The 26,177-nt window shown below is 36.9% G+C and overlaps 1 protein-coding gene across 1 annotated transcript; it reads right to left on the minus strand.

Moving 5' to 3' along the window:
* Positions 1-1,055: 1,055 nt before the first annotated feature.
* On the minus strand, positions 1,056-24,094 carry LOC140848753 (serine/threonine-protein kinase TAO1-B-like). The gene is made up of 7 exons (XM_073232954.1): positions 23,888-24,094; positions 15,621-15,749; positions 12,866-13,069; positions 10,249-10,488; positions 6,139-6,351; positions 5,064-5,246; positions 1,056-1,995 (listed from the first exon to the last, which is right to left on the minus strand). Exons 1-7 carry the CDS (start codon positions 24,071-24,073, stop codon positions 1,951-1,953), a joined length of 1,200 nt encoding a protein of 399 aa, XP_073089055.1. The 5' UTR covers positions 24,074-24,094; the 3' UTR covers positions 1,056-1,950.
* Between the last annotated feature and the right edge of the window lie 2,083 nt (positions 24,095-26,177).

Consider the following 26,177-nt stretch of genomic DNA (forward strand, 5'->3'; position numbering starts at 1 on the left):
CCCCTGTCCGCCCTCCATCCTCTAGGTGCTGCCTCTGTAGATCTAGCCTCTGTGCCCAACATTAACCAGTAGCGGCTCTGTTTAATCAACAACCTGCTCTCCTGCTCCGGGCTAATAATTTGCCAGCAAGCTCAAAATTCCCTGATTATCAATGGTACCTACGTAGAGATATTTTCCAGAGGGCAATTTGTAACTTGTGTGGTGGATAGAACACTGAGGTAGTTTGGAGATGTGGCTTCTAGTTTCTACTTCATCTGATTCATGACCTTGGGAAAGTTATTTCATGTGTATGTCTCACTAGTTTGCAGAGATAAAATTGAGAAGTTGTACCCATCTGGGTGCCCTATGAAAAGACTGGGGCTGTGAATAGACCTTAATTTGGTCTGTTAGAATATAATGAAACAGTCAAAGTAGCTAGATCCTGTTCTCTGAGTCTATTAAAGACCTCTATGATGAAATGGCATCTACTTTCTGATCTGAATCTATTCTCCACTTCTTACAAAACCAGACGTCCCAGTTATTAATTCCATTGCAAAGTTGGGAAGGGCCTGGAAGATGGGCATCTCTGAGGCTCTCAGGCTGGGCCCTGGGCTGCCCACACACACTCCTCACACGCACTCTGAGAACCATAATATGGCTGATGAGTCTCACACTGGTTCATTTTTTCCAGCCAGAAATGACCTGTTTTCCTATTTCTTTTGAATCATGGTCAGAGAAGCTGTGGTTAAGGTCTCACAAATAGTATTGATGGGACTGAAGATGACCCAGATCAGTGCTGTGACACAATTCCCACAAAAATTGTGACCCCCCGAAGCACCTCCATCTCACCATGCCTCAAAGAAGGCACAAATGAATGGACAAAAAAAAAAAAAAAATCCCTGACAAACTTGCAGCATTGAAAAAAAGAATTAGGTTGTCTTCTCTCTGAAAAAGTCAATGCAACCCTTTAATGTTCATGGATTTCCACTTTTTTTCCTACTTCAAATGAGGCCAATTTAATAAACAAAAGTCAGACAAAATACATTTATTTAATAAACAAAATACATTGGTGAGGGGATACAGCTGTGTTTCCATAATAACTTGTTTTGGCACATGCTGCCTGCTGTGAGTGGTTCATAAGAACCTGGGTGGGGTATATGGAGAAAGGCTTTAGATCTTTTCACAAATTTCTTAGGATAGAGTTGCCCAAAGGTGATGACTCAAGCCACTGCTGAATTCGGTTTTTGAAGTTTTCAGAAAATACCCTATCTAACCAGTTTCTTTTTCCTACGTGTATTATATGTGTGTGTGTGTGTGCATGCATATTTGATAAATACACATACATACCAATTCCCCTTTTCATAAAATTTCCCCAAAAGTTAAAAACAAAAAACACAAAACCCAACAGCTAAATACTATGACATCCCAATTAGTAAACACAAAACAAAACTGAATAAAATATACCATATGCACTCAGCTTCCACACGGTAGTACCCAAGTGAGGAGGCTGCTGGGATGATGTCTGTAGTGGCAGCCAGCTCAGCGGAATTGCTATTCTCAGTTATTAAGTTACGTGTAAGACGTGTGACCCACTGGATATTTGTGAAGTGATGCTCGTGCTTCTGCTCATGCCCTGTTTGGTCCATCCCCCGGCAGCTGTCCACCTCAGAGCCTGAGGGCCATTACCAATTCCCATACTGCTACCTCGGGGTACCCAATGCATTGGCAAGGAATGGTGACCTCCATGACTGGGGGCCCACCTTGCATTGGATGGCCGCAGGCTTGTGGTGGACCACCTATGGGATGCCCCGAGTGAGGTCCTGGACCCCCAGTTGGATTGTGAGGCCAATCAGAAGCTCTGGAGGAGCTGTGGCTGAAGGCATCAGGGGCAAGGTTACTAAAACCTAGTCTCTCGCTTTCGGACTTGAAAGCTTTCATTTGTGTTGCTCGATGCTCCAGCAGGCTCTGTATTCATTCCATAGATTCATTCTGAAACGTCAGTACCTCTTCTTCTATCTGTTGTTTCGGGGGGAAGCAAAAAGAAAGCTCATTTACTTAAAAAAAATCTATAAACTACAGAAGCAATAATTATTGTGGTTTAAAGTGAATCATAAAATGTCCACTCAGGTTATTTTAAAGGATGTACATTTAAAAATTAAAGAGATGTACTGTAGGAATCATATATAACTTATATTGCTAAAATGTATAAAATCAAGTTCTTAAAAGCAAAGGTAATAACCTCTATTAAAATAATAAATCAAGGCAATTATCATCAGTGGCTACTAAATCCATTAGGAAAAAGAATGAAAAAGAAAATGTGTAAAGAGAATCTAGCCTTATGAGACATACCATAATGTTACTCTAATAAAATAAATATGGTATTAGTGTAGGAACCAGCAATTAGTAAAACAGAAACAGAATGATGTTTGTAAGTTTTTAATGCGGGACAAAAGCACTAATTAATTTAATGGGAAAAACAACACAGGCACAAGTGGCCAACCATCTGGAAGAAAATAAAAATGGAACCTCATCTGATACCATATTTCACACAGATCAGAGCATTAAGTGATTAAGAGTGTAAGTGAATGCACTGAACAAACAAAAACTACAAAGTTTCCATTAGAAAATTAGGACACTCTGTTTACTTAGAAATTAGTGGTTGGGTAGCCATCACAATCAGTTCTGGACAACTCACAGGCTTACAAATACATATAGCTGACTATAAATTCTTTTAATGTGAAAAAATACATAATAAAGTCAATGACAATGGGAAGAAGTTGATGGAGAACGTGTTAATGAATGAGAATACCTGAACCCACTCATCAAATATCACTTCAAAGTGGGACAACTAGACATTATGTATCTTTTGATGTGAAGCAAAAGGAAGTGTAACACAGTATCCCTTATGAAAATTCCTCACAAAAATTTTTAAAAGGAAAAAAAATTTTAATGTAATCATGCCCCTAGATCTAGTTATCAGTTTACAGGAAATATAAAGTAAAGAGGAATGCATTAAATGACACCATGAGGTTGGAATCAGCCAAATCCAAATGTGAGAATTCCTACAAAGCAAATGACCCAGTCCACAATAATACAAGAAAGGGCAGGGGAGACCAAACGGCTTAAAAGACAATCAAATGCAATGTCTAGACTGTGTTTGGGCCCCAGTCTAAATAAACCAAGAAGACATTTTTTAGATACAAAGGGAAATTTAAGTATGAACTGAGTATTAGGTAATCTTAAACATTTATTATAATTTTGTTAGTTAACACAATGGAATTATGACTATGTTAAAGTAAAAGAGTCCTTATTTCCTTATCTGTGTTTGCAGTGAAATGATTCTATGCTGGGATTTGCTTTAAAATATTCAAGATATTCTGCCCCATATTCTGCTCCCCTAAAAAGCTGCATGTGGAGTGGGGAAACAGATGAAATATTAGCAAGATACTGGTAACTGTTGAAGTTGGGTAATGAGTATTTGGGGACTTCATTGTACTAATTCTTAATAATTTCACTAATATTTTTGTGTATGTTTGAAAATTACCATGATACAAAGATTTTTAAAAATAGGAAATAGAGAGTATTTGTAAATAAATATTCAATTAGGATTCAAGATATTTGAGGACTTAAACCAATAGTCATTGTTCTTTACAGAAATCTAGCTCAACAGATATGTTTAATTTTTATGTATTTTTTTTACTAAGTTGTCATTGATATACAATCTAATGAAGGTTTCACATGTGCAACATTGTGGTTACAACATTCACCCATATTATCAAGTCCCCTCTTATATGTCATTTTTTAAAGTGCCCTTTAAAAAAAACACAATTCAGCATGGAAACACATACAAATAAAAAACTACCACATAATATGATCAGACATAATAACAGATTTATAAGGTGAAGCAGAAATACAAAGGGATGGAATAATTCACTCTATAGGGGAAGACGAGTGAAGGACTGACATCCAAAATATATAAAGAGCTCACACACCTCAACAAACCAAAGGCAAATAATCCAATTAAAAAATGGGCACAGGATCTGAGCAGACACTTCTCCAAAGAAGGAATTCAGATGACCAACAAGCACATGAAAAGATGCTCCACATTGCTAGTCATCAGAGAAATGCAAATTAAAACCACAATGAGATATCACCTCACACCAGTAAGGATGGCCACCATCCAAAAGACAAACAACAACAAATGTTGGCGAGGTTATGGAGAAAGGGGAACCCTCCTACACTGCTGGTGGGAATGTAAATTAGTTCAACCATTGTGGAAAGCAGTATGAAGGTTCCTCAAAATGCTTAAAATAGAAATACCATTTGACCCAGGAATTCCACTTCTAGGAATTTACCATAAGAATGCAGCACTCCAGTTTGAAAAAGACAGATGCACCCCTATGTTTATCGCAGCACAATTTACAATAGCCAAGATATGGAAGCAACCTGAGTGTCTATCAGTAGATGAATGCATAAAGAAGATGTAGTACATATACACAATGGAATATTATTAGCCATAAGAAGAAAACAAATCCTACCATTTGCAACAACATGAGTGGAGATAGAGGGTATTATACTCAGTGAAGTAAGCCAGGCAGAGAAATACAAGTACCAAATGATTTCACTCATACGTGGAGTATAAGAACAAAGAAAAACTGAAGGAACAAAACAGCAGCAGAATCACAGAACCCACGAATGGACTAACAGTTACCAAAGGGAAAGGAACTGGGGAGGATGGGTGGGAAGGGAGGGATAAGGGTGGGGAAAAGAAAGGGAGCATTATGATTAGCATGTATAATATGGGGGGGCACAGGGAGGGCTGTGCAACACAGAGAAGAGAAGTAGTGATCTTACAGCATCTTACTACGCTGATGGACAGTCACTGTGAAGGGGTATGTGGGGGGGACTTGGTGAAGGGGAGATCCTAGTAAACATAATGTTCTTCATGTAATTGTAGATTAATGATACCAAATATATATATATATACATACACATATGGTTTTGGGAGGAGATTTCCACTGCTCTACTCATGCCGCCATCTTGGCTCCGCCTCCCCACAATTACTTTTTTTCTATTACTTATACCTGTTGTTCTATGAGTGCCCTGCGGTAGGAAACCCTCTGTTGAAGCTCCCGAAGCTCTCGGTCATCTTGTGCCTCAGCCTGCAGCTTGATTTTGCTGTGATATGAATTCAACAGCTCCAGTTCCTGCTGCAGCTGCATTTTCAAAACCTGGCACTCTGCCTTCTGTGCTTCATCCAAACGCAGCTGAAAGAGAAAGAAAACAGATATATCCTCCTGTGAGCTATCTTCTCATGATGTCTGGAAAGGAGGTGTAAGTTAAGACAGACTACTCTTCCATAGAGCACAGCTGTTCTCTCTTACATCTTTCAGTAAACAGCTCTGAAAAAGGAAAACAAAGCACCAATGATGGCATTATAAGGATAAAGCTATCATAAGCTATTTGGATGATGCCTAAATAATCATTATTTTTTAAAGAAAAATATAGAATCTGATTGATATAAGACTCTGAATCTTTTTGCTCCAGTGGAAATAACTATAGAACAGGGACAAGCATGCTACAGTTTATGGGCCAAATCTGAACAGCTACCTGATTCTTTGTTTTTGTTTTTCAACAGCCTACTAATTAGGAATGGTTTTTACATTCTGAAATGGTCACGTTTTAAATGGCAATGTAAATACCCACATAATCACCTCAATTAACCTCCTGGCCCACAAAGCCTAAAATATTTACTATCTGGCCCATTAAGAAAACGTCTGTAAACTTACATAGCAAATATTTTGTATCTGCACTCAAATGGAACCACCTGGATTCCCAATCAAGTACTACTTTTCGAACACTGCTTAACAAAGCTGCTTCTCCAATCTATACGCTGTTGGTGTGTACTAAACCCCTGCAAGGCACCCGCAGAGAGCCTATGTAGAACCTCATGTCCAAGTGTATCAAAGAGAAATATACATACATCATGCATATTTCCAAGCAATGCTGAGAACAAGAAGAATATGGACCAGCAGCACTATTTCCCAAGGTGCAGCAGAGTTTTCATTTCCACCTAAATATTTTAATTGTTGGGATTTTATTAATGTGGTGGAAGGAAAGGGGCCCTATATTTGTTTTGCCTAAGTAAAATAAACTTACGGCTTGAGTGGAGCGCATTTCACAAATGCTGTGGTCACACTGCTCAGCTAAGATGGCTAACTTCCGGGTCTGACCCTCCTTAAGCCGTTTCAGAACAGCTTTGCGCTCACTCTTTGGTGTAGATTCCCGTAAGTGTTTTCTTAAAGCTTTGTACTGTCTGGTTTGGATTTTGCAGGTGTCCTGGAACTGCTTTTTGATTTGGAGCTTCTTAGACTGTAATGAAAAGAAACAGACATATAATTCTTAACATATGGCATTTGGTATAGCTTATGCTTACATGAAAAGTCTAGAATAGAAAAGAAGAGGAAACAAAAACTCAGATCATAAGGTCGCAGGTACCTCTATACTTGGTTCAAACCATTGGATTCTATGCAATTTTATAACAAACTCTAAAACAGAAGAATACCAAGAACTTCATTTATCATAGGACTTCAGGCAATACTTATTTTGTTTTTAATTTAGTGACCTGAGTAAATGTTAAAATTACCATTGATTACTGTGTATATTGATGACAGAAAATTATATTTCTTTTCATGCACTTAGTAGATGTAAAATAATTTTACTGGCCAGTCAATATTTTATCAGATCCCTGAAGCAGAAAATAAGTATATCTACTCTGTTCCTTGTCTAAGACATTTTGCTCCAATTTCTTCTAATGACAATCTCAACTGTAAATATACTCTGTGATGGACCCCATAAAAGTAGAGTACTAGTAACTGACTGATATTGTTATTACAATTGTCTTTTCCTTAAGATACTGAACTAGGTAGAAACTACTTCATAAGGGTTTACTCTTTAGCACCATGAGCAAAAACCTGAAAGTTAACTAATCTTTCAAAGGTCAAAGAAAAGTTATGAAGCAAGGGAAGGGACGACAACCCTTCTTGTGGTAATGATAACAGACATGAACTACATAAACAGTTTTGAGATAAAATAATTTGAGTTCAGAAACAGAATAACTCTGGCCTTAAATCACAGGTTAATTATTCTATGAATTCAAGTTTTAACAAAACTTAGTAACATGAGATATATTTTATAAGGTATACACATCAAGCCCACCAGTAACAACACTCATTTACTACACAAAGGCAGAACCTATAGTTGAAATTATTTCCCTCAATATATATACTGCCAGATATTGAATGGTTGAGTCAGTGTGCAAATGCATGTATGACCAAACACTCTTGTCAAGGAACTAGCTCACATTCTTTGCTCCAGTACTACAAAATCAAATATATATCCTTTTCTGCGTTTTACACCAATTGAGCTTCTAAGTCATAGTCATGTACCTTTATTCTGTGAAGGGTCAAGAAATGTCTAGCTAGAAAGACAACTCTTGGTTTAGTTGGCTTAGCACTGCTCTTAAATACTGCCCTTGGTTAATAAAATTCCTCCAAGTTAGGAATGGAACAACGAAATTTAGAATTCTCTTCTGACTTTGTGTAACAGACTCCATTCTTTAAAAAAACTTTTAAATATTCAAATATTTTGCCAAGAAAACTATAGTCACTCCGTATCACTAGCTAATGACAAAAAGGAATGCCCTGACAATTTTTATAAGATTAATACTTATACCAAGAATAAACTATATCCCTCAATGTTTCACTCAAGTGAAAGCAGGATAAACATGTTCCACTTGTTTCTTAATCACTTAATACTGACAAAACATCACCTGATGGCAGATGAAGAAATGGCAGATAGACAATAGGTGTTTACCCAAGTCATTCCACAGAAATGGTGCCCAATGTCTACAAATACTGTCAGCTTATCTAAATGTGCACACTGAAGTCCTCCTATCCCCCTTAAAGTCTTGGAGAAAGCTGGAATAGTTGCCACTATTGCAGTTGAGCTATTTAATTAGTAAATAAAAATTTACCTAAAAAAATTGCAACTGTTACTTACATAAATGAAATGACCTGGTGTTAAAATAGAGTCTGTTTTCTCCACAAAGGGACTAGGGTTACCAAAGGGAAGGGATTGGGGATTGTGGGTGGGGAGGGAGGGAGAAGGGGATTAAAGGGCACTATAATTAGCACTCACAATATAGGTGGGTCATGGGGAAGGCAGTACACACGGAGAATTCAAGTAATGGCCCTGTAGTGTCTTACTACGCTGATGGACAGTGACTGCAATGGAGTGGGAGGGATTGATAATATGAGTGAATGTTGAAACCACAATGTACTCATGTGAAACCTTCATAAGATTGTTTATCATACCTTAATTTTTAAAAAAAGAGTGTTTTGTTCAAATTGTGCAAGTAGATAGATACATACATACAACTAAGAGGAACATGGTGATTTTCTTTCCCACTAAAGTAACAGAACAATTTCTTTTATCAAAATCTTGAGCTTATGTATCACGAGAAGGAAGCTTTCTATCTAAGGTCTGACTATGATTGTGAAACATTATTTTCCCCTTGATTTTTTAATAGTATCTGTGAGAATAAGACTAGTGTTGTACAAGCTTTTAAACTGAGAAGGCTGCAACAACAGGGGAAAAAAAAGAAGGGTTAAACATAAACAACTAACCTATGCCAAGCCCCAGAGAAATGAAGTCGTATCAGATTTGTGGTCTGACCAAAGAAAACCAGGAAGCTTTCAGTTTGGTTTACTTCTGGGTGCTGCTCACTTTAAAATTGTAATTAATTTTATAGACATGCTTTAAATATCTTTTGGTGGGAAACTCTACTGTGTAGCTACTACAAAGACAAAATAAATTTGGGAAATCATTAAGAATTCTGATTTTCATATGCATTAACTAATAATGATGGTTATGTGGGTTGTCAACATATGAGCCACTCTGTAGACGATGTTCATTAGCTGTTTTGAAGACACAGCAAAGTAACATTTTACTTAGATTCACAAGGAAAGGGCGAATCTTAGCTTTGCTTCTATATTTTGTTCAGGACAACCTGTATGAATGGAGCTGAATAGGAACCAGAGATACCTCTGATTTAGCTTCTGGTTTTGACACAGATTAGTTCTGTGAGTGAAGTTCACTTCACTTCAGGACAGTTATTCAGGGAAGTGTTGTTACATGATGGTTCTATAATTAAATTGTCAGAGTTTGAAAAAGGGGGTAAAGAAGATACTGTGGGATCTTGGTCTTATTGGATGTAAATAAAAGTTTAAAATGTGCAGACATGTACAAATTAATTGAGGTACTACTATGGATGACAACATATACAGTGGGTTGTTTCAGTTTTATGTTTATTAAGATGCATGTGATTATACTTCACATATTTATTACAAGTTATAAAATTTGAAAATTCCTTGGAATTGTTAACTCTGGTTGATTTTGGTTGAGGGGCCTGGACCAGGTGGCTTAAAGGACAAGGAGAGGGAAACCTTTAACTTTATAATAAATACACTTCGGCATCTTTTGAATTTTGTTTCCTATGAATAAATTCGTCTCTGCAAAGCAAATACAAAATTTAAACTCCTTAGATTTTATATATCACCAACACTTGTCTTTCCTTATTTGTCTACCAGAGGGCATATAATAATAACTTGCTTCACTCTGATGTACTAATTCAAAAAATACACTCCAACTACACATGCCCTGGTCTTACCTATGCTACCAAGCACAGAAAGAATGGGAGTAACAATGTGATAATTCCACTATTCCTCTTAGGATGAGTATAGACAATGAAGGGAGAGGGAGTAAAAAGGCACTTTTCATTCACTGGTTTCTGTACTAATCAACAACTTACTGCCTCTTTTGGATACAAATCACATTCAGAGAAAATAAGATCCTGAAACTATAAAACTTGGAACAACAGAGAGAAGCCAACAGGTTAGTATGTTGATATATAGTTGTAGTATCAACATTGGACATTTGGGTACACTTAAAATAAGAATTTTGAATCTCATTTATGGTACTTCTTGCAGTGAAAAAGTTCTGGCCATTTTTTGGTACTCTGCTGAGAAATACATAAGCAGAAGTCTGTAGCTACAGACCCTCTACATCAAAACTAACCAAACATGCTTAAAATGAAAAGAAAAAAAGCTTATTCAATTTCCTTAGGGCAGACATCTGGCTTAGACTTTTAGTGTTTACATGATGCCTTTTATCTGTTCTCCTTTGTCAAGAAGCCTAGGCTAAAGGTACCTTCAGACTCTTAGACTGTTGTCGAACCTCCATGGCATGCTTTCGCCTTAGTTCTCGTTCTCTCCGTTTGTTATGCTCCAGCTGGTTAGTGAGCTCGGCTTGATGCTGCAACCTGATGAGCTCACAGCGCATCTTCTGCCTTGTGTTGAGCTGGCGGAACTCCAGTTCTTGCATGGATTCATGATGACGCAGGAGCGTTGCATGCTCCACGTCCATTTGAGTCTGCCTCTTATTTAACTCCTAATTCATAACAAAAGACAAAGGCATAATTTACTGATGTACGATGCCAGGAGAAAAAAATCCTAAGAAACAGAATAACCAGGATATAGATGTAATCCTCTGATTGAACAATGGCTGCACATTAAATATTAGAGTTTTATTAGTGTAACTGTAGAAAATGGGCAATTGGTAGCATAATTTCCTTATCTGTTCATTAGCTATTTATACTATTTTTAACAATAAGCTTAAGACATATCAAATCTGTCCCAGGAGACTTAATGTCCTTTCTACTCTCATTTATGTTTCCTAATTTTGTATTTGAAGAGAACTTCTAAGTCATCCTTTGAATTTCTTCAGTGTATACATTCAATTCTATTACATGCAGTATACCCAGTATAGTGTAGTGGTTAAGAACACAAGACTCTAATAACAATGAAGCGAAACTGAAGGAACAAAATGGCAGCAGACTCAGACTCCAAGAATGAACTGGTGGTTATCAAAGGGGAGGGGTGGGGAGGGAAGGAGAAGGGGACTGAGGGGTATTATGTTTAGTACACATGGTGTGGGGGATCACGGGGAGAACAGTGTATCACAGAGAAGGGACATAGTGGATCTCTGGCAGTTGATTGTTGCACTGATGGACAGTGACTGCATTGGGCATGGGTGGGGACTTGATAATATGGGTAAATGTAGTAACCACATTGTTTTTTTCACGTGAAACCTTCATAAGAGTATATATCAATCATACTGTAATAAAAATTAAAAAACAAACAAACAAAAAGGAACACAAGACTCTAGGGCTAGACTGCCTGCTTTCTAAATCCTGGCTCTGCTACCAACTAGCAGTGAGTCCTTGGGTTAATTACTTAAACTGTCTGTGCTTCAATTTTATCACTTCTCAAATGGAGACCATAACATAGCTGTTTCATAAAATTAATGTGAGGCTGAAATAAATTCATAAGTGGAAAGCTCTCAAAATACCTACCTCATGATCAATAAATGTTACAACAATTTTTTCAGTTTAAAAATATCAAATATACGACACACACGCATACACTCACACACGCTCTCTCTTTTTCTCTGTAGAAGGAAGTCAGACTTGGCCCTTTTGCCTCTGCTGCCCCTTCTCCAGGGGCCAACATTTGGTGCATATGTTTCCCAACCTTCCCCATGCTATCGTGACACAACTATTGCACAAAAACATACAGTTTTAAAATTGAATAAAAATATATATTATAGGCATATAATATGCTTTCTTTACCGAAAAATATAATGGACAAATATCCAGATCAGATCAGGACACCCAGATCAGATGAGGACATACAGATCTTTTTTTAAAGTTTTATAGTAAACTTCTGCTTTGTGAAGCCATAGTTGTTCCATTTTTTGCTTTATGAGAAATTTTCAATAAACATCTACACATGATACACCATATAATTATGGTATTATTTCTTTAGGATAGAATTTGAGACGTGGATTTGATGGATAGAAGATACATGCAAATTAAATTGTTAAAGCTGCTGAATTATGCTCCACAGTGGCAGTATCAATTTCTATTCTTCCCGACATGGCCCACTTTCCCATGCCACTACTAGGACTTACCAATTCTTAGACTGATCTTATCGAATTGATTCAATTGTTTTAATTTGAATTTCTTTAATTATTAGTGAATTTGAATAATTAACTTATATTTGAAGTTTATTTTAAGCCACTCTTGGAAATAAATTGATCTTTGCTCATAGGTATACCGGATAATGAGAATCGTTGTTTTCATTGGCATAAGTTACTACATATGCCCAATGAATAATTTCATGATTATAAAAATATGTTAAATGGTAGTATATACCTTCATGGCACCTATTTCAGATGAAAAGGAATAAATTATCCAATTAATTTTCTCATATTTAAAAATTAATACTTTTTTCACTCATGGATTTAATATTTATTAAATATTTACTTAATACATAGTTATTGAATACCTATTATGGGCCAGCCACTAGGTATAAGGCCTGGATATATCTATCCACTGGATATAAAGCCCTGAACAGAACCTGGGAATTCATATAATTTCCATTCTAGTTGGGGAGAGAGAGATCCCCATAAAAAGTGTGCATGTGTGTGTGTGTGTGTGTGTGCGTGTGCGTGAGAGAGAGAGAGAGAGAGAGAGAGAGAGAGAGAGAGAGAGAGAGAGGAGTGCAAGAATATTTAAAGGAGGCAGAAGGATTTGGTGATCAGAATTGAGGAGATATGAAGGGAGGGAGAAGGTGAACCGTGTGGGTTGGGTTTCCAGGGAAGAAGGACTTAGGCAAAGGGAGGCAGAAGCACTCTAAGGCCTTGAGGGTGGGATGTGCCTGACATATTTTCAGGAAGATTCTGATTTCACACCATTTAAACATACCTCCATGACAAGGTCCTGCTCCAAGTTACAGCACCCAAGTAATATGTTTCTTTGGAAGCGACGGCATTGCAGCCCGAGGTGCTGTCTCTGATGGTGAAGAAGATCGGTCTTCTCCTCTGCCTGGGAATGCTGGACGTTCTCTATCTGCTTTGACAGCCATTCCTGTTCTTCTTTCCTTGGGCTGCTCTGCCTTTCATTCAGCGCCTGGCAAGATAAAAAACAACTGAGTTCAAAATACAAAAAAATTAACTACATGAATATAGTATTTGGTAGCTGGTAATCTTCAGTGAAAGTACTTAATTTGTGCCCTCTCTCAAGGGCAGGCAGGGCGATGACCTTAAGGAAGTAGGTAGTATTTTTCCATTTCTTGAGTTATCCATGAAGTAGGACAAGAAAAGAGAAAACATACACTAGAAAACATGCATACTTTTCAGCTTTGCACAGCTATATTTATGATGGCTCGTAGCTTTGAAAGCACACAATGATTGGTGAATGAAGTAAAACATCTTTCTTTAAATCTCTCTCAAAAAGGGGAAGAAGGCAGTGCTTTCAAGTAGAAATCACACACGAATTAAAATCAAGGTTAAAATACAGTTATGTCTCACTTCTTGATTTTCAACAATAGAAATGCTAAGTTCTTGGCAAAGTTAAGGATGGGTTCAGTATAAAAGACTTTGGAAATTAAATGGAAAATCAAGAAAAGTATAGGAAAATAGAAAACTTTTAGAATGGATTTAATATTCAGCACTATAACCACAGCACAAGGCAAGACCAATGTTTTTCTACAGCATTTTAATTATCATCTCACAAACTACCTAAAAAATTCATTTATACTTGACAAGATGAGAATGTTGACAATACGTTCAATGATACAAACCCGAGGATGCTAATTAATACTAGTATATTTCCACCTAAAATGCATCAACCTTGCAGAGAATATAAATCAGCCATCTTTCCTAGTTCTAAGATGACTTTTCAGAGACTATTAACCTTATGGTTCTTCATCTGTTATTCAAGAAAGAAACCAATTATTCATTACTTTCATTAATAAGATATTCAAACACATAAAAATAAAAAGCACATAAGCTTGTAGTTCTCAACTTACAGATGTCAGTGATAAGCAGGGATAATACAGGCATATACACAAAGCTCACTTGGCTGGTTTTCAAAATCTGTTGCCAAGGAAACTCCCCACCCACCAAGACTCTAGTATGTCCCTTCCTCTATACCGATAATAATCATTCTAAATGAACACACACACACACACACACGCGTGCGAGCACACAACACACACACACACAAATAGACAAAACTACCTTTTAAAGGAAAACGAGCTTATTAATTAGACTATGAATTATATGCTTGAAGGATTATCTAAACCAACACATTCATTTATAAAACTAAAACCTCATTTCACTAAGAAACAACTATAGAACTGCATTTTGTTGGGTAATTATTTACAGTTGAGAATCCTATTTACCATCTTTTCAAATTCCATGTTCTAGTATTGAGTTTAGCTTTCAGATTACAGTAATGGGAATACATACCAGGTTATACTCTTTTGAGTCAGAAAAATCTTATCAATGAACCTCACTTGGCAGGGTATATATAGCAAGGCTTTGTGCCACCAATATGTCCTTAATAAGACATATATCTAATTATAGGTCAAATTCCTACACACACAAAAGCACTGTACCAAAGACATTATGGTTATGTTATCAAGATTAATTTATCTGTGTGCTAACAATTTATTACATGGGCTAAAAATTTCAGCCCATCAGTTTGTAAGAGGGGGTGTAACTGGAGAAGTCTTGGTGGGTGGGGAATTTCCTTAGCAAGAGATTTTGAAAAACAGAGCCAAGTGATTCTTTGTGTGTATGCCTGTATTATCTCTGTCTTCTCATTGACATCTTTAAGTTGAGAGCTACAACTTTATGTGATTTTTTATATTATCAAGGAACTATTTTTGAGAATCTTATCAATGAAACTAAAAAAGAATTGGTTTCTTTCTTGAATAACAGGTGAAGAACCGTAAGGTCAATATTCTCTGAAAAATCATCTTAGACCTGGGAAAGGTGACTGATTTATATTCTCTGCAATATAATAAATATGCAATAGCTGATACATATCATTTTTGTGTCCTGACCACTATCCTGAATAATAATCCCCTTTCAGAAATTGCCTTGGAACAACCATGGCTTTCCTCAAAATTAGAGTACATCTGTGATAAAAAGAAGTTCAAGAAAGCACCACATAAAGGGCAAACACACATGAAATCATGTAACCATAAAGACATAATTAGCATGCTTTCCAATTAAAGAAAATGGGATGAGCAGAAATGCCTCTTATCCTTATTCTGTGTTAAAATCAGTATAAGAACAAATTATTGTAATCTGAGCCCAAAGTAAGAAGCTATGATTTACTTTTAAAGGAAGAAATGTATGGCTCTTTTTCACAGCTAAAATGTTTTTATTTCTAGTGACTCAGTTACTCAGTAAGTGCTTAGGAAAGCTATTATAAATAATAGCTTCATAAAATAATTTAAATGTTCAAGAGATCGCTCTTTTTAGATCCCACTCAACTGAGGATATCAGCCATTGAAAATAGGTTATAATCAATGTCCTCACTTAAACTGATATATAGTTAGTGGCCACAAACAAAAGAAAAATTTATGCTAATGGTTCTATGAGTAGATCACTATTGAATATAATCAGTAAGCAGGTGAGTGGCTTGAAAAGTTCTATAAAGTAAGTACCTTCTTAAGCTGTTCCTTTTGAAGTTTATATTCTCTCTTCTGGGACTTCAGAAAGCTGTTCAGTTCTTTCTTCTGCTGGGCCTGAAGATGTTGCTTAAATTTTTCCTCCTCATTGGACATCACTTTAGCCTATAGGAGATTTTTTTAGTGGATCAAATTAGCTAAGCAGATAAGCTTCAAAGCAGCAGTTTATACACATTAGCAAGGATACTTCCTCCCACCTAAGAATATAAAATCAGTATAATCATCACCAAAACAAGAATATCCAATAAATTATTAAGTATTACTCAGCATCCTTATTATTTGAATTTCAGAGAACCAATAAAATGGAACTCATCTTTAAAATGCTGATCTTTCACAGGGCCAGTGGTTTCACCTCTTTTCCCCCATACTGGAGTATGCTGCCCGACCCCCGACCCCCGCAATAAAACAAAACAAATGTAATTAAGTTATGACCTTTTATCTAGCTTGACTTGTATATTAAATAATGTAATACATTCATCTTCAAATTAATCCGACTTTTAATTTGTATTTTAAGTAATATGAAAATGTTAAATATTAAATCCCAGTATAATATTATCTTATTTCTGATGATATATGCAATAGTTGACCCATAAACAATGTGGGGATTAGGAGTGTTGACTCCCAACATAGTAAAAAAATCCTCATATAACTTTTCCCTCCCTAAAAACTTAACTACTACTAGCATGCTGCTGACTGGAAGCCTTACTAACAACAGGAACAGATATTCACACATATTCTGTATGTTGTATAAATTATATACTGCATTCTTACAGTAAAGAAAGCTAGAAAAAAGAAAATGATCTTTCAAACCATCTCTCAAAACATTTTCCAAGATTTTTATTGAAAAGCAATATGTGTATAAATGAGCCTGTGCAGTTCAAACCTATGTTATTCAAGGATGAACTATACATATTCATTGCAGAACATTTAGGAAATACAGAAACACACAAAGAAGAAAAATCTTACATGATTTTACCAGCCAGAGATAACCAATATTAACATTTTGGTGCATATCCTTCCTTATTTTTTCTAGGCATATATAGACATAGATATAAATATATAAAATAAATCTAAAATCATATTGCACATCCTGTTTCATGAATTGCTTTCCTAAACATGTTAGTATTTACCACTTTACAAATTATTCAAGAAAGTACAACACCAAACACGATTCTAAATATTTTCACATTCTCTCAGCAAATTATTTCAAAATCAAATATTCATTTACACCAGAAATTATTTTGCTAAATTCTCTATTACTGTGAGAGAGTGATTCTTCTTTTTTTGCAGGGAAGGGTGAACAGGGTAGCTGTAAATGCCTCAGGATGGACTAGCCAGACATCTTTGAAGATGTGGTGTTAAGTTTATTGAGAAGTTTACATTTTACTTGACAACTGTGATGATCAAAATAAATTGAAACAAATGGGAAACCAAGGAAATTAGAAGACAAGTTTTCACATAACTCCTAAACAAATGCACCTTTATCATACAGTCGAATGATACTTATTTGCAGTAAACAAATGGGCTAAATCTGAAACCGTCTTAATCCCTCTTACTTTCACATTCTCTGTATATTATAGTACTCTTCAATTCTTTTGATATAAAAGTGCTACTATAAACTTAAGGTTTCCAAAAAGTACACAGAGAATGATGAATGTTTTCTGAAACCGAAATTAAATACTGATTTATCAAACTCCTCAGATAACCAAAGTGTCCAAGGCCTAGAACAGAATACTTAATGACTTTTTTTAGTAAGTTATCATTGATATACACTCTTACGAAGGTTTCACGTGAAAACCAATGTGGTTACTACATTCACCCATATCGAGTCCCCCCTCAAAACCCCATTGCAGTCACTGTCCATCACTGTTGTAAGATGCCACAGTCACTACATGTCTTTTCTGTGCTATACTGTCATCCCAATGATTCCCCCCACACCATATCTGCTAATCATAATAGCCTCAATCCCCTTCTCGCTCCCTCCCCAACCGCCCTCTCACACCCCTCTCCTTTGGTAACCGCTAGTGGCTTCTTGGAGTTTGTGAGTCTGCTGCTGTTTTGTTCCTTCGGTTTTGCTTCGTTGCTCTACTCCACAAATGAGGGAAATCATTTGGTATTTGTCTTTCTCTCCCTGACATATTTCACTGAGCATAATACCCTCTAGCTCCATTCATGTTGTTGCAAATGGTAGGATTTGTTTTCTTTGTGTGGCTGAATAATATTCTGTTGTGTATATGTACCACTTCTTCTTTATCCATCCGTCTAGTAGTGGACACTTAGGTTGCTTCCATATCATGGCTATTGTAAAGAGTGCTACAATAAACATAGGGGTGCATATGTCTTTTTGAATCTGACAGCTTATTTTCTCTGGGTAAATTCCTAGGAGTGGAATTCCCGGGCTAAATGGAATTTCTATTTTCAGTTTTTGGAGGAACCTCCATATTGCTATCCACAATGGTTGAACTAGTTTACATTCCCACTAGCAGTGTAGGAGGAATCCCCTTTCTCCACATCCTAGCCACCATAATTGCTCATAGTTTTTTCTATGTTGGCCATACTAACTGGTGTGAGCTGATACCTCATTGTGCTTTTAAAATTAGTGATGTGGAGCATCTTTTCAAGTGCTTGTTGGCCATGTGAATTTCTTCATTGGAGAAGTGTCTGTTCATATCCTGTGCCCATTTTTTAATCAGGTTATTTGCTGTTTGGGTGTTGAGGCATGTAAGCTCTTTACATATCTTGGATGTCAGTCACTTGTCAGTTATGTCATTTACAAATATATTCTCCCATACTGTAGGATGCCTTTTTGTTCTTCTGATGGTGTCCTTTGCTATACAGAAGCTTGATGTAGTTCCATTTGTTCATTTTTGCTTTTGTTTCCCTTGCCCAAGGAGATGTGTTCAGGAAAAAGTTGCTCATGTTTATGTTCAGGAGATTTTTGCATATGCTGCCTTCTAAGTGTTTTATGGTTTCATGATTTACATTCAGGTCTTTGATCCATTTTGAGTTTACTTTCATGTATGGGGTAAGACAATAATTCAGTTTCATTCTCTTGCACGTAGCTGTCCAGTTTTGCCAACACCAGTTGTTGAAGACACTGTTGTTTCCCCAGTGTATGTCCATGGCTCCTTTATCATATATTTATTGACCATATGTGCTTGAGTTTTTATCTGTGATCCCTAGTGTGTTCCACTGGTCCATGGGTCTGTTCTCGTGACAGTACCAAATTGTCTTTGCAGTAGAGCTTGAAGTCAGGGAGCATAATCCCCCACCTGCTTTATTCTTCCTTCTCATGATTGCTTTGGCTATTTGGGGTCTTCCGTGGTACCATATGAATTTTAGAACTATGTGATCTAGTTCATTGAAGAATACTGTTGACATTTTGATAGGGATTGCATTGAATTAGTAGATTGCTTCAGGCAGGATGGCCATTTTGACAGTATTAATTCTTCCTTTCCATGAGCAAGGAATGTTATTTCCATTTATTGGTATCTTCTTTCTCTCGACGGTCTTGTAGTTTTCAGGGTATAGGTCTTTCACTTCCTTCATTCGTTTTATCCATAGGTATTTTATTCTTATTGATGCAATTGTGAATGGAATTGTTTTCCTGATTTCTCTTTCTGCTAGTTAATCATTAGTGTATAGGATGCCAACAGATTTCTCTGTATTAGTTTTGTATCCTCCCACTTTGCTGAATTCAGTTATTAGTTCTAGTAGTGTAGGGGTGGATTCTTCAGGGTTTTTTATGTATAATATCATGTCATCTCAAAGAGTGATGGTTTAACTTCTTCTTTTCCAATCTGGATAACTTTTATTTCTTTGTGTTTTCTGATTGCCATGGCTAGGACCTCCAGTACTATGTTAAATAAAACTGGGGAGAGTGGGCATCCTTGTCTTGTTTCTGATCTTAGAGGAAAAGCTTTCAGCTTCCCACTGTTAAGTATGATGTTGGCTGTGTGTTTGTCATATATGGCCTTTATTATGTTGAGCTACTTGCCCTCTATACTCATTTTGCTGAGATTTTTTACCATGAATAGATGTTGAATGTTGTTGAATGCTTTTTCAGCTTCTATGGAGATGATCATGTGGTTTTTGTCTTTGTTTTTGTCAATGTGGTGGATGATGCTGATGGATGTTGGAATGTTGTACCATCCTTGCATGCATGGAATAAATCATATTTGATCATGATAGAAGATCTGTTTGGTATATTTTTTAATTTGATTTTGTTGAGTATTTTTGCACCTAGGTTCACAGGGGCATTGGTCTCTAATTTTCTTTTTTTGTGGGGTATTTGCCTAGTTTTGGTATTAGAGTGATGCTGGCTTCATAGAATGAGGGTGGAAGTATTCCCTCCTCTTCTACTCTTTGGAAAACTTTAAGGGGGATGTGTATTAGGTCTTCACTAAATGTTTGATAAAATTCAGCAGGGAAGCCATCTGGTGCATGAGTTTTATTCTTAGGTAATTTTTTGATTACCAATTCAGTTTTGCTGTAGGTAATTGGTCGGTTCAGATTTTCTGTTCCTTTTTGGGTCAGCCATGGGAGGTTGTACTTTTCTTGAATGTTGTCCATTTCTTCTAGGTTATCCAGTTTGTTAGCATACAATTTTTCATAGCATTCTCTTCTAATTCTTTGTATTTCTGTGGTGTCCGTTGTGATTTTTCCTTTTCATTTCTGATACTCTTTATGTTTACTCTCTATATTTTCTTGATAAGTCTGGCTAGGGGTTTATCTATTTTGCTTATTTTCTCAAAAAACCAGCTCCTGCTTTCATTGATTGTGTTTTTTTTTAATCTCAATTTATTTAAGTGAGCTCTAATCTTTATTATGTCCCTCCTTCCACTGACTTGGGCCTCATTTGTTCTTCTTTGTCTAGGTTTGTTAATAGTGAGTCCAGACTGTTCATATGGGATTTTTCTTCTTTCCTGAGGTAGGCCCACATTGCAATAAGCTTCCCTCTTAGCACAGCCTTTGCTGCATCCCACAGATTTTATGGTGTTGAATTGGTGTTGTCATTTGCCTCCATATATTGCTTGATCTGTTTTTATTTGGTCATTGATCCACTGATTATTTAAGAGCATATTGTTAAGCCTCCATGTGTTTGTGGGCTTTTTCACTTTCTTTGAGTAATTTATTTCTAGGTTCATACCTTTGTGGTCTGAGAAGCTGGTTGGTACAATTTCAATATTTTTTAATTTACTGAGGCTCTTTTTTGTGGCCTAGTAGATGATCTATTCTGGAAAATGTTCCACGTGCACCTGAGAAGAATGTGTATACTGTGGCTTTTTGGTGGAGCATTCTGTAGATATCTGTTAGGTCCATCTGTTCTAAAGCATTGTTCAGTGCCTCTGTCATGTTATTTATTTTCTGTTTGGTTGATTTGTCCTTTGGAGTGAGTGGTGTGTTGAAGTCTCCTAAAATGAATGCATTGCATTCTATTTTCCCTTTTAATTCTGTTAGTATTTGATTCACACATGTAGGTACTCCTGTATTGAGTGCATAGATATTTATAATGTTTATATATCCTCTTGTTGAATTGACCCTTTTATCATTATGTAATGTCATTCTTTGTCTCTTGTGACTTTCTTTGTTTTTAAGTCTATTTTGTCTGATACAAGTACTGCAACTCCTGCTTTTTTCTCCCTATTAGATGCATGAAATATCATTTCCCATCCCTTTACTTTCAGTCTATGTCTTTGGGTTTGAAGTGACTCTCTTGTAGGCAGCATATAGATGGTTCTTCTTCTGTTATTCATTCAGTGACTCTATGTCTTTTGATTGGTGTGTTCAGACCATTTACATTTATAGTGATTATCGATAGTTATGTACTTATTGCCTTTGCAGGCTTTAGATTTGTGGTTACCAAAGGTTCAAGGGTAACTTCCTTACTATCTAAGAGTCTAACTAAACTCACTTACTATGCTATTACAAACACAATCCAAAGGTTTTTTTTTTATCCTCTTTTTTCTTCCTCCTCCATTCTTTATATATTAGGTATCATATTCTGTACTCTTTGTCTACCCTTAACCTACTTTGGGGTAGTTGATTTAATTCTGCATTTGCTTAGTAATTAATTTTTCTCCTTTCTTTACTGTGCTTTCATGACCTCTGGTGACAGCTGTTTTGCCTTAGTAACACTTCCATCTATAGCAGTCCCTCCAAAATACACTGTAGAGACAGTTTGTGGGAGGTAAATTCTCTCATCTTTTGCTTTTCTGAAAATTGTTTAATCCCTCCTTTAACTTTAAATGATAATCTTTCCAGGTAGAGTGTTCTTGCTTCTGCTTTATTGCATTAAATATATCATGCCACTCCCTTCTGGCCTGTAAGGTTTCAGTTGCAAAGTCCAATGATAGCCTGATTTGTTTTCCTTTGTATATGATCTTTTTACTCTCTGTGCCTTCTTTTAATACTCTGTCCTTATCCTTGATCTTTGCCATTTTAATTATTATATGTTTTGGTGTTGTCTTCCTTGGGTCCCCTGTGTTGGGAGATCTGTGTACCTCCATGGCCTGAGAGACTATCTCCTTCCCCAGACTGGGGAAGTTTTCAGCAATTACTTCCTCAAAGACACTTTCCCTTTTTCTCTCTCTTCTTCTTCTGGTACCCCTACAAATGGTACAAATATTGTTCCATTTGGATTGGTCACACAGTTCTCTCAATATTCTTTCATTCCTAGAGATTCTTTTTTCTGTGCCTCCGCTTCTTTGTATTCCTCTTCTCTACTTTTGTTTTCATTTATTGTCTCCTCTATCATATCTAATCTGCTTTAAAATCCCCCCATTGTATTCCATAATGAATGGATCTCTGTCTTGAATTCATTCCTGAGTTCTTGAATATTTTTCTGTACCTCTATGAGCATGTTTATGACTTCTTTTTAAAATGTCTTTCAGGAAGGTTGATGAGTTCATTTTCACTTGATTCTTTTTCTGGTGTTTTTGGGATCTGGGGTTGAACCTGAGAAGAATGTGTATCCTGTGGCTTTTTGGTGGAGCATTCTGTAGATATCTGTTACATCCATCTGTTCTAAAGCATTTGATCCCTTTGATGTTTCATATCTTTATATGGCACCCTCTATTACCCAGAAGGTCTACTCTCTGGAGCTGCTTAGCCCATGGAGGGAAGTCTGGGGTCACAGGGGAGTGGTGCTGGTCACTGGGGGTTGGGAAGAGCTGTTTCCTGCTTCCTGGCTAGTGTGCCTCTCTCCACAGCCAGACCAGTGGGCTGAACACACAGGTGTAACACTGTATGCTTTGCATTTGTAGCTGCTGTAGACTGGGCTTCCCTCTGGCTGGACTGACACCAGGGCAGGGGCAGCTGGTTTGCAAGCCAGTGCCATCTGTTTGGAAGGTGCAGCAGGCTGCATATCATGGTGGAAGGCCTCAGAGCTGGGTAGCCAGCCTGGGGGATGTAGCGCCTGAAGTTTCTGAAAAGTTCCCAATCTGCTGAGCAAAGTGTACCTGGACAATTTTGTCTACCTGTCCTTTTTCCTGAGCAGCTAGCCCTGTGCAATCCTTGCCCCTTCAGTAGTCCTCTCACTGGTAGGAAGTCTCTCATACTGCCTGCCTTTCTTTTGTCCCAGAGCAGCCAGATGTGGATCCCTATTTTCCACAAGCAGCTGGAATCTCAGTCTCTCCAAGTGTTCCTCCTGTCTTAGCTTTCCAACCCCACTAATTGCCAGAGCACCATGCAATGTGGGTTTGTGCTCCCACAGCACAGCAGATCTCCAGGGCTGGGTGTTCAACAGTCCCAGGCCTCCACCCATCCCCACTCCATTTCTCTTCCTTCTGCCAGTGAGCTGGGGTGGGGGAAGAGCATGGGTCCCTCCAGATCACGGCTTTCATATGTTGCCCTTTTAGAGGTTTTTTTTCTCTCCAGGTGTAAGCAGTCTGGGGCAGCCTTCTTTCCTGTTGATCTTTTAGGGTTAGTTGTATTAACTATATTTTTGTATCATATGTGGTTTTGGGAGGAGGCCTCTTCTCACCTGTCACGTCGTCATCTTTAATCTGATCTACCTGACTTAACCACTGTTACACGATAAAACTATCAAGTCATCAATCCAATATCTACTGGTTCCCAGACTCAGCATTGGAAATTTTACCTATTATATAAATATTTCTCCCTTTCCCCAACTGATTTGCTTGGTTCTGGGGAGCAGATACCCTAATAGCAAAATGCCATCTTGGTTAATTTTAAAATAGTCACAAATTAGAATAAATACATTAGTAATACTGATCAGCTACCTCTTTGTCCATAACACCCCGATGTTTCATGATAAGTTTCTCCATGTCTGCCGCAAAGTTGTTACACTGAATTTCAAAATCTTTTTCTAATCTGAAACGATGCTCATCCATCTCAGCCTTTAGCTTGTTTTCCAGAGTCACCAGCTTTTTTCCATGTTGCCACCTCATTTTGATGTAACAAAACATTTGTTCTCTAGGCTCGTGTTCTTGCATTTTCCCTGTAACCTACAGCAATGGAGAGGAAAGAGTGAACTAAAGCAAAACCTTTTTCTTTCAAAACCATACAGACCAGTCCACTATCAACTAAGCAGGTAATTCATGTAGGAGTATCCAGTCAACAGTTTCTAATAAAATTTCATCTGTCAATTGATTTGCTACCAAAAAGTCAAGTTAATTCAAACCGGGAAGGAAAGTGTCTTTACCAAACCCTGCTGTAACAGCTGGTTCACTGTATTCAAAGTAAATCAATGCTTAATCATTCTATATAGAGAAATTGATTTGAAAAGAACAATTTGACCTAAACCTAAAATCCAGAATCATACAGCAGAAGAAAACACTGAATATTGGGGTCAGCAAAAATTTCATCTGAAGAAGAGACAAACTAGCTGGTTCTAAAATTTAAATGGGAATGTAAAGGACCTAGAATAGCCAAAATTTTGAGGGGGAATAAAAAGTTGGAAGATGTAAACTTCAGTAATCAAAACACTGGTATTGGTATAAGGACAGACTGATTAGAGCAAAGGTACATAGTAAAATCGGAAACCGACCCACATATATTCAGTAAAGTTAATTCAAAGAGGAAAGGAAAGTGTTTTTAGCAAACCTTGCTTTAACAGCTGGTTCTCTGTATTCAAAGTAAATCAATGCTTAATCATTCTATATAGAGAAATTGATTTGAAAAGAATGACTTGACCTAAACCTAAAATCCAGAATCATACAGCAGAAGAAAACACTGAATATTGGGGTCAGCAAATATTTCTTGGAAAGGACACAAAAAAACACTGATTATAATGAAAAAAATGTACCAACTGCATTCTCAAACAGAGACAAAATACATAATGTAAGATTAATCATGTAAAGTGAACAACTGAGTAGCAATTTGGACATAAATGATGTTCTGCAACCACTGCCCCTACTATAAAGAAAAAATGTACAAACTGGATTCTTAAACAGAGGCAAAATTCACACAATGTATGATTAATCATTTAACGTGAGGAATTCAGTAGCATTTAGTATATTCATGATGTTCTGCAATGACTGCCCGTATCTAGTTACAATGCATATTTAGCACCTCAGGAGAAAACAGAAAACCCTGTATGTTTTAAGCACTTGCTCCCCATTCTCCCCTTCTTGTCACCACCAGTCTATTTTCTGTCTATGGATTTATCTATTTTAGATGTTTCATATACTATGTGACCTGTTGTGTCTGGCTTCTTTCACCTAGCATGTTTCTAAGGTTCATTCATATTGCATAGCATGTATCAGTACTACATTCCTTTTTATAGCTAATTAATATTCCATGGTATGCACATACCCTAATTTGTTTATCCATTTATTTGTTGCTAGACCTCTGGGTTATTTCCACCTTTTGGCTATTGTGAATACTGCTGTTATGAACATTTGTGTATATGCATTTGCTTAACTACCTGCTTTCAATTGTTTTGGGTGTATATCTAGGAGTAGAATTTCTGGGTTATGGGGAAATGCTATGTTTAACTTTTTTTTTTTGAGAGGGCATCTCTCATATTTATTGATCAAATGGTTGTTAACAACAATAAAATTCAGTATAGGGCGGTCAACGCTCAATGTACAATCATTAATCCATCTCAAGCCTAATTCTCGTCAGTCTCCAATCTTCTGAAGCATAACGAACAAGTTCTTACATGGTGAACGAATTCTTACATAGTGAATAAATTCTTACATGGTGAACAGTACAAGGGCAGTCATCACAGAAACTTTTGGTTTTGATCATGCAATATGACCTATAAACCATCAGGTCAAATATGAATATTCGTTTGATTTTTGTACTTGATTTATATGTTGATCCCACATTTCTCCTATTATTATTATTATTTTTATTTTTAATAAAATGCTGAAGTGGTAGGTAGATGCAAGATAAAGGTAGAAAACATAGTTTAGTGCTGTAAGAAGGCAAATGTAGATGATCAGATGATCAGGTCTGTGCCTATGGACTAAGTATTAATCCAGGCTAGACAAGGGCATCAAGACATCCATGGATGCAGAAGATTTCTCTCAAAGCAGGGGGGGTGAGGTTCTGAGCCTAACCTCT

Source organism: Manis javanica, chromosome 4 (genome assembly GCF_040802235.1).
Source record: "Manis javanica isolate MJ-LG chromosome 4, MJ_LKY, whole genome shotgun sequence".
Lineage (NCBI taxonomy): Eukaryota > Metazoa > Chordata > Mammalia > Pholidota > Manidae > Manis > Manis javanica.

Excerpts from the sequence above, each read along its gene's own strand:
- LOC140848753 (XM_073232954.1), bottom strand. The coding sequence starts at position 24,073 with ATGTTTTGTTACATCAAAATGAGGTGGCAACATGGAAAAAAGCTGGTG. Across the intron at positions 15,750-23,887 it reads GGGGTGTTATGGACAAAGAG|GCTAAAGTGATGTCCAATGA; the intron begins GTAGCTGATCAG and ends AATCTCCTATAG. Across the intron at positions 5,247-6,138 it reads AAATGCGCTCCACTCAAGCC|CTGCGTTTGGATGAAGCACA; the intron begins GTAAGTTTATTT and ends TTTCTCTTTCAG.